This window comes from Solanum pennellii, chromosome 7 (assembly GCF_001406875.1).
Source record: "Solanum pennellii chromosome 7, SPENNV200".
Classification (NCBI taxonomy): Eukaryota; Viridiplantae; Streptophyta; class Magnoliopsida; order Solanales; family Solanaceae; genus Solanum; species Solanum pennellii.
This window is the reverse complement of record NC_028643.1, coordinates 66192804-66201894: the sequence shown is the minus strand read 5'-3', so window position 1 is coordinate 66201894 and position 9091 is coordinate 66192804. Positions and strand designations below refer to the sequence as shown.

The following is a 9091-nucleotide window of genomic DNA, read 5'->3' as shown; positions in this document are numbered from 1 at the left end:
AAGCCCCCCCCCCCCCTCCCCCCTCCAAAAAAAAGGACACATTTCTATGTAAAGTAATAATTTCACTTTAAAATGTCTATTTTAGCCTTAATGAAATGATTTACAGCCACACAAATTTCTATCATTCATTTTGGATCACAAATTTTAAAAGCCTTCTTTTATTTCTCAAGCTCATGCCGAGTCAAACTACCTCACATAAAATGGAATGGAGAAAGCAGTATTTTTTCTCTAACAAAATTTCAATCAATGTCAAAGTATTGAATCTTTTCATGAAATATAGGATTGGATGCAATTCGAAATATAACTTTACAATCACAGAACCAGTGGCTTACCCCCTAGCTCTTTGTATAAACCAACGAGCCAAGTGAATTCTGTTGATGTCATACTTCTGGACTCAGCCGATTTTACAAGATTTCTAGTAACTAATTTTCTTATTTGCTTAAAAGTCCCCCAATCAGAGCACAATAGATAGTTAGTGAGCTTTGTAAAGGCATCAGAAAACCTAGATCGGGAATTCTTCTAATACACCTGACTACTCTGGGATATGGTTCCATGTGAGACTCTTTTGGATCATGTATGAACTAGCTCAAGATGTGTACTACAAATGAGATATCTACCTTAGTCATAGCTAGATATAACAATTTTCTTACCAACCTTGAATCTTGATATCTTCCGTAATTTTTAAAGAGTTGTTTGTTTTTGTAGTTCATGAACTCTATACATGTGAGTCATACTCCATGGTGTATGAACTTATTTGCACCACTTAACCCCATCTGATAGATAAGTTTCAAGGTATACTTGCGTTGGTTCATAACATATCCCTCCTAGATCTAGCAAACTCAATACCAAAGAAAAACTTCAATTCACTCAAATCCTTCATTTTGAACTTGAGCTTCAAATCATTTTTGATCTTAACAAGTAACTTCCAGCTACAAGGAGATAATCCACATATAAAAAATCCACTACAGATTCTTTATTAACTTTCTAGATAAAAAAAATAGGTTTGAATATATCTCAACTGAATCATCGTTTGAGTTAACTTCAGGTTCAACTGTCCTTGTGCTTGCTTGAGTCCATAAAAAAACTTGTGTAATTTGCAGACTTTGCTAGATCTACCTTGTTTATAAAAACTAGGTGCTACAACAATGCACACATTTTTAGAAAGATCATCCTGTAAGAAGAAATTGTGAATATCCATTTGAAAAATAGGATAGTGTTTAGCAATAGCCACAGCCAAGACTGACCTCGGAATAATCATCTCTGCAACTAGAGAAGAAGTCTATGTGTAGTCCAAACACCTTCTTTCTAACTAAAACCTTTGGAAATTGATTTTGTCTTATACCTCTCAATGGCTTCTGGTGCTAATACTTCACCTTAAACACCCATTTATAGCCAATGGGTTACTTACCAGGAGAAAGCTCAATAATGATCCAAGTATGATTCTCCGCAAAAGCAACAATTTCAACATTTAGTTTCAATCTATTAAGGATGAGCTAAAAGATGTGGGCTTAGAGATCCCACAAATAAGTAGCTAGATCTTTACAATATGATATAGAAAGGAATGCATAACTCATATAATCGGAGATAGAAAAAGATAATGATATTTAGGTTAAGTAGTATGAAGATCATGCATCCATATAGAAGAGGTTTACTTAGTCTAAAGATCTATCCAGGAAAGTGGACTCGGTTATAGTACCATCATTAGAAGGCAAGCTTATATGAGCAGTATTGGACTCCAGAACTATACTGGTGTAATTAAGGAGACTCAACTAGAACTTCGTCACTACATGCAACTGAGTCTACAGAGATGAAGAAGGAGTGGTGTGATCCTTGGTGAACCGAAGAACATGAAATAAAGAAGAACAAGAAGTGATGTTGTGCTTAAATGGAAATACAGTCTCCTTAAAGACAACATTTCTGCTCACAAAAACTCCTTTGTGTACAAAATATTAAGTTCGTATCTTTTTTGGATACTAGAGTACCCAATAAACACAACTATAATATCTCTTGAGGGAATTTGTCAACCTTTATTACCCTAGTATCAAACACAAAACAATCAAATACCCTTAAATGATCAAGGGAAAGAGAGACATGGTACAATAAATTATGACGAGCCTCTTCTTTAAGAATAATGGAGGATAACCTCTTAATCAAATAAATGCTAACTTACGATATTTTGAATAATGCAAACTGAATTCATATGGCAAGAAATCAAGAGAAGGTACACGAAGAAGGATCACACTAATCAAGGAATAGATTGAACTCACAATCTGCAGCAACCATGGAATGGATCAATACACAATAAATCTAAAAGATTGGTTCAATCATCCATCATGCCAAAAAGGAAATCAATTAGGAAAGAGAGATCAACACACGAATGGCAAGGGATCTCAATCAATCTGCACAAACACTTGGGAACGAGCAAATCTGTTCATCAAGGAAATAATATATTTGGCAGATTGCGGATATCAACCTAGATGCAAGGAAAGAGACAACCCTTTAATTAATTAAGGAAATAGTATATTCTGAAGATTGCTGCTACAGCAGACAAGATCTAAGGAGATCATCGGACAAAGGAAGAAGGAAAGAATATAATATGAAATTTACCAATATCAACCAAGATTCAGGGAGATCATCTAACAAAGGAAGGAATTGATTTAATCATGCACATATTTAATATGGACATGATTCATAAAATCAATCAAGGATTCAATCGAAGGATCCTTGATTTGAACACCCTTGGATTTCCATAATAGAGCAGCAGTCGTCTACTCTATATAATCCTCTCTTAACCATAGTTGTGAAGTACGCACTTCACTTGAACTTATATTGTAATCTTCTGTTATCTTTCATAAAACTCTGTACACCTTTGAGTGAACAAATGTAAAGAAAAGAAAAAGAAATATCTGAGTGTACGTTATACAGGTAGAGGTTGTGTCAGAGAAGAAGGTCTGATTTGCATATCAGACGAGCTTTTAATCGTAACATTCTGTAACACCCAAGTTCTCAACAAGCTCTTAAGGAAACCCTTGAAACCGAAGGGGACTGGACTAGGCACCACATCGGTGATCCAAACCAGTATAAAAACACACTGATTTATTTACTTACTGCAAATTATTATTACTGTTTATCTGTTTTATTAAGTGAATCAACTGACCAAAGTAGAAAGTCGACTGAAGAAAATTTTATCATTATTGTTTATCTGTTTTACTAACGTGTAGGTGAGTCGACTGACCAGAGCAGGAAGTCGACTGAAGGGAATTTTAATTAACGCCCCCTCCTCTTGACTTTCAATAAATACTTGTGAGAACACGTTCACCCCAAAATCTTAGTGACTACTAGCCTCTTATTCCATAGAGGCAAATCTATGCTACTAGACTTGGTAAATGAGACAGCATCAACAATATTAACCTGGTCATTTTGAGACTATAATGGAGATCTTTGTGACTTCATTGGACAATCAATATGAACAAACATATAAAACATTCTCTGATTTGTCATTCCCCTCAATATGATAATAAATATTGATTTCCCAATGGATAATTTCTGTTATTCTTTTTCTTAAGTGATCAAAAAATAAATTAATTAGGAGTCTTTAAAATTTCAATCGAATACAATTGATTATTGCTAAAAGTCAGACTAAGAGGCCTCATGAAGATGACTCCATTTCATTGGAAAGACACGATACTCATTAGCGAGCGTATGGTGATCCAAAATATCACACCTAAACAAATCAACTAGTTAAATATCTTTGATAAACTTCTATGAAGTAGAGACTAGAGAGTGAACTCCAACAATCTTATACTTTTGGAGGTAGAAATTAGCAGGGATAAAGCATAAAAGGAATAATATAAGATCATTTCAAAACTCGAAACTGAGATTATATATTTGCACCGTATGGCACTTCCTAAGGTTCATATTCAAATTTTGTCTACCACAGCTCAATGAGCCCAACTTCTAAATAGGCTGACTTGATTGTACCCAAATTGAACCAACTTCCCCTATGAAAATATAGTGAGCCCAACTCTCCCAAATATGGGTGTCAAATATGACCCAAAATCTTCATTATAGTTCATTATAACCTATTTCAAAGATTTACTTTAACTTGTGTTTATGGCTTAAGTTTTTTTTTTTTTCATTCTTTGAGTACCGGGTATTTGATAAGTTTCATGTTATATTTAACATATTCGACAAATGGTGCAAACAATAACCATAATTTAATTAAATAATAAGTTTTCAAACTTACCAACATCATTAAATATAAAAAATAATTTTTGAATGTAATATAACAGAGGATAATTACAAAACAAAAATAAAAGAACATGGGTAAATCTAAATCTCTTTCTAAAATATTTTGATTTGTGAAATTTATTGCGTTAAACATTTTGATCGAGCGGGTATTTTCTCGTTTCATGCTGAAGCTTTGGTAGAATCAAGGACTAATACAAGACACAATATTAGTGAACTAAAAAATAAATTGAAGCTCGAGTATATTAATATGTGGTTAGGATACATTAATATGTAGCTTGGATACATAATATGTAGCTCAGATACATGAAATACTGGCTCGGATATATTAATATGTAGCTCGAGTACATTAAAAATTAGCTTTGATACATAATATGTTTGTAGTCCGATACATTAAATACTGACTCGGATATATTAATATGAACCTCGGATATTTTAAACAAATAAGAAATTTTGGAGATTTTTAAAAGTAATAGGGAATAATGGAAATAAGTGAAAAAAATGTGTGTAGTTGTGTAGTTTGTTCAAAATATAATGAGGTGTAATTTGAAATCGTTTACAAAAGAAGAGGTAAAATTGTATAATTTTTTGTATTTAAAAGTATTGGATATTTTTTAAATTAAAAATGATATCATACAAAATTAAGTAAGATGATTACTCAAAAACTCATCTATTAGAAGGAATAACCTTTTTTTTTTTTAATTAGCTTCCAAAAATCCTTAAAATTTTTGGGACAGTCATATTCATTTCAACTTGTCCATTTGATATCCCTACACTCAAAAAACATGGATAAATTGCGCATCATATTTTCATGGGCTAATTTTACTGATACGTATATAGTATTATGTAATATCCTAATCTATCTTACCTCCAATATTGCTAGTAATTTGCTTAGTTGTAGCATGTTAATTTAGCAACATTGTGAAAGTTAAGGCTGGGAGAACCCAGTTTGTGAAGTAACTCCTTCATCAGTTAAAATATTCTATTAAATCTTCAACAAAGATACCATGCTAGAGACCTTGGAAACATAAGCATGTTACCAAGATTATATTCTCTTCCAGATATTTCAAATCGACCCTTCAGTAATAAATATAAAAGTTATACTAATTAAATCAATGGGAGTAGTAACACATGAAAATAATAACTATAACATGTTTAGTGTGATTCATCAGCGACGGATCTAGAATTTGATGATTTAAGTGATCAAAACTTTTCGCTTAAAGTAGCTAGCAAAAAAAAAATCTCTTCTAGAAGCTAATTAATACTTTTATAGTTTATTAAAAAATGAAATTAAAAAAATAAAAAATTAAAAATAATAAAAAATTTTAAGCAAAAAGTCAATGGTAAAAATGTATAAAAAGAAGAGAAAAAAAAACAATAACGAAGTTTGAGTTAGCTTTTTCAACAAAATATTACGATATTTGAACACTTAACTCAAGGCATCAATGACCTTAGAAGTCTATCCTTGAACCAAAGTGCCTACGAGACGCTTTGTTCAGTGTTGCTCGTGAGTTATTTATATCTATTTTTCATTTTTTTCGATTTGTATATATAAAAAAATTTCATCGGGTTAATAGATACTCGAGCATCTAAATTTTTTTATGTGAATTTGCCTCTGTGATTCACATATGAAAGGATAGAATATATGTATATATTAATTCCTACTTTGATCCTTAACTCGAAAGAAAAGAAAGAGATTCAAAACATGATAGTACAAAAATATGATAACCAAATAAGAAAATACAAGCCAAAAGATGTAAATAGACTTGCCTAAAAATGCAAGGGTCAATAACCACTAAAATATTGTAGGTTATTTCCAGCAAAAGGTCAAAGGTTTTTGTTGTTTCTCTTGCCAATGAACCTTGTTAAAAAATATCTAACCTTGTTACTTCTAACTTTGAATACAAAGGTAGAAGTAAAAGAGACAAAAAAAAAAAAAAGAATTGTGAAATCTACATTACATGAAGATCATCTTAGCTTAATTAACACCAGAAGAATTAAGGAAAATTAAAAACAAGAAATAAAAATCCCTAAAGATTCATCCATCACTAAGACCATTGTAGTTAATCACCCCTTAATCGCCAATGAAGATCCAGCTGCATCCAAAACCATCAAATGATTTCCAATTAAACCACCTAATAAAATGAATCACACCAAAGACTCTTCAAGAAAAAAATTCAACATGACACATTTCAAGTACTTATTCTATACATGGAGGAGCCAATGTTCTATGAATTCAATTGAATTCAGTATTTTCGACACAAAACACAGATGTGAGATATATATGTGAAAGACACAAGAAGTTAAAAGAACAATGAATTTAACATTATCAAACTTTAAATTCTAGATTCGCCTCTACTGTAATCACCAAATGACCAAATTAATGTTAAAAAAAAGAAAAAGATTAAAAGGAGTAGGGAAAATAACTCACAAGAATCATGTTGAGGATCAACACCTCTTTGATGACTCTCCATGCATTGCAACAAGTACTTAAAAGTCTCAATCTCACAAGGTATAGTAAGTCCACCAGTATGATCAAAGCCAAATTCTTCTTCAACTTTTTCCAACAACACTTTGAACAAAGGATCACTTAAGTAAGTTGTAGGTATTATAAACCTACGAAGCTCAGGTCCAACATATACTCCTAAATAACCTTTAGGAACACCATGGGGTGGCTCTGGACTCTGGCAACTCTCGTCGTCCGAATCACAATACACATTAATGGAGTTCTTTAGCCTCTTAGTAATAGCTGGTGATATACCTCCATGAAAATTGCCACCACTACTATCAATATTTGATGATTGAAGAGGGTGTTGATCATGCTCATGACATGAATTAGTACCTTTAGGACTAAGTGTCACATTTTGCCATTTATGTAACAACTCTTTAAGTCTCACAATTTGCCTTATACCTGTCACCTTGCTTCCTCCTCCTCCGTGTTCATCCATCTTTTGCAACAAAGATTGATGATATTAACAATATATAATCGATCGATTCGCTATCGAAAAATATGACTCATCAGATCTTGTTCCTCTGCAATTTCATTTTATTATATAAGATGATATCATAATCAAGAGACAATTAATTAATATATTAAAGAGAGATCCATTGAGCTAAGTTTGGTTTTTTTTTTTTTAGCTTTAATAATTTTAGTGCATGTGAAATCTAAAATGGGGTATGACTTTACTAGAATCATAAGCATTTTGCAAATCACATGAGGAGCAGCTAATACAATCATTAATTTAGCAAATAAAATACTATTTTTATAACATATACATCCAGAGTCATGAACATATATGTATTAAATTAAATTAACATTACAAGCAATCATGGATTGTAATACAACCATAGAAATAAACAAATTAAATAAATAATGGCGGTGACATAACGCTATGTAGTAGTTGTTTTTTCTTTTTCTTTTTTATTGATTTAATTTGTTATTTAAGACACCCAAATATTCTCCCTCTTTCGGCTCAATACACAAAAGCAGTAATGTTTTTAATTATTATATATAACTCAATATTGGATCCATCAAATATGGATGTTTGATTAAACGCCACCTCATCAAAACATTAGGAATTTTAATTATTAACTCAATCTTGGATCATACTCCTTCCGTTGTTTTTTAGTATTCCGTTTGTTTTTTAGTTTTTGTGTTTCTTTTCGAGAGTCAATTAAATTAATGTTTAAAGTTAAATTAAATTATATTATTATATTAATTTGATATTTTAAAATAATAATGTAGATATTCAAAAATTATCCAAAAAGTATTATAAAAATGCAATTTTTTTCATATCAATATTGATAAAAAAGTATTTTAAAATATCAATCAAAATTCATATTGTTTGTCAGATCTCAAAAAGAAGACTATATAACAACTAAAAAGAAATGAATGGAGTATTATTTTGTAATTTCTCAGATTGAAAGGTGACCCCAAATAAAGATTAAAAAAATTAAAACAGATCATTGCATATCTTCTTTGTGATACCCAAATCAAAATGTTGACATATCTTTTTTAATTGCCACGGTAATAAACAAAGATGGATACAAAATTTTATTAATTAGTACTATAATACATTTGTATTGTTTTAAAACTATATAATAGCACTTGCAACCGCCCCTAATAACAGAGATTACATACATGCATATGAAAGACAATCAAGACAACAACGCAAAGAGAAATTAGACAAATCAAATAAGAAAAAAAAAATAGTCAAGTATAAGATTTGATGTTGATTTAATTACCTGAAAGGACAGGTCAAAAGAAAGTACTAAGAATAGAATAAGATCAACATCATAGATCGATCGATTCTATAAAAGATGAGATCACTAAATAACAATTAACTGAAATTTCATCGTCAATATTGTATCGATGATATCAAAGGTTCTTTGAAATGGAGAGTGGTGGAAGGTTGAATTTTGGCTAGAAGATAAAAGGGTCTGTTTTTCTTTTGTTAGAGAGTTTGATAGATTTTGAAGAATCCATTGAAATGAAGAATGATTGTGAATAAAATGTCATATTAATTTTCATATCATGAAAAATGATAAATGATTAAATCAGACTCCTCTTTGGGCTTATATACACATTCTTTGTTTTCTCCTTATCATTAGGAATTTCACCCCTTTTTTCGCTTTTCCTACAATTTATTATGCGTCTACCCGTTGTTACTAGTATTATTTATGAGTTAGATCTGACACAATTCTTAAAAAAGTTTTGAAATATATCTAGAGATGCATTAGCTAATCTTATTAACGATACTTTGAAATTTTATATTTGACTATTATTATTTAGTGTAATTATTTTATATTAATTACTAAGGGTAGTATATATAAGAAAAAAAAT

At 30.8% G+C, this 9091-nt stretch overlaps 1 protein-coding gene across 1 annotated transcript; it reads right to left on the bottom strand.

The window, feature by feature from the left end:
- Nucleotides 1–5945: 5945 nt before the first annotated feature.
- LOC107025441 lies at nucleotides 5946–8884 on the bottom strand. The gene is made up of 3 exons (XM_015226228.2): nucleotides 8494–8884; nucleotides 6680–7281; nucleotides 5946–6344 (listed from the first exon to the last, which is right to left on the bottom strand). Exons 2-3 carry the CDS (start codon nucleotides 7194–7196, stop codon nucleotides 6316–6318), a joined length of 546 nt encoding a protein of 181 aa, XP_015081714.1. The 5' UTR covers nucleotides 7197–7281; nucleotides 8494–8884; the 3' UTR covers nucleotides 5946–6315.
- Nucleotides 8885–9091: the final 207 nt, after the last annotated feature.

What these genes read in the sequence shown, in the direction of transcription:
- LOC107025441 (XM_015226228.2), bottom strand. Translation starts at nt 7,196, where the DNA reads ATGGATGAACACGGAGGAGGAGGAAGCAAGGTGACAGGTATAAGGCAA. An exon ending in TGATCCTCAACATGATTCTT is followed by an intron (nt 6,345 to 6,679) that starts GTGAGTTATTTT and finishes TTTTGGATGCAG; the next exon opens with CTGGATCTTCATTGGCGATT.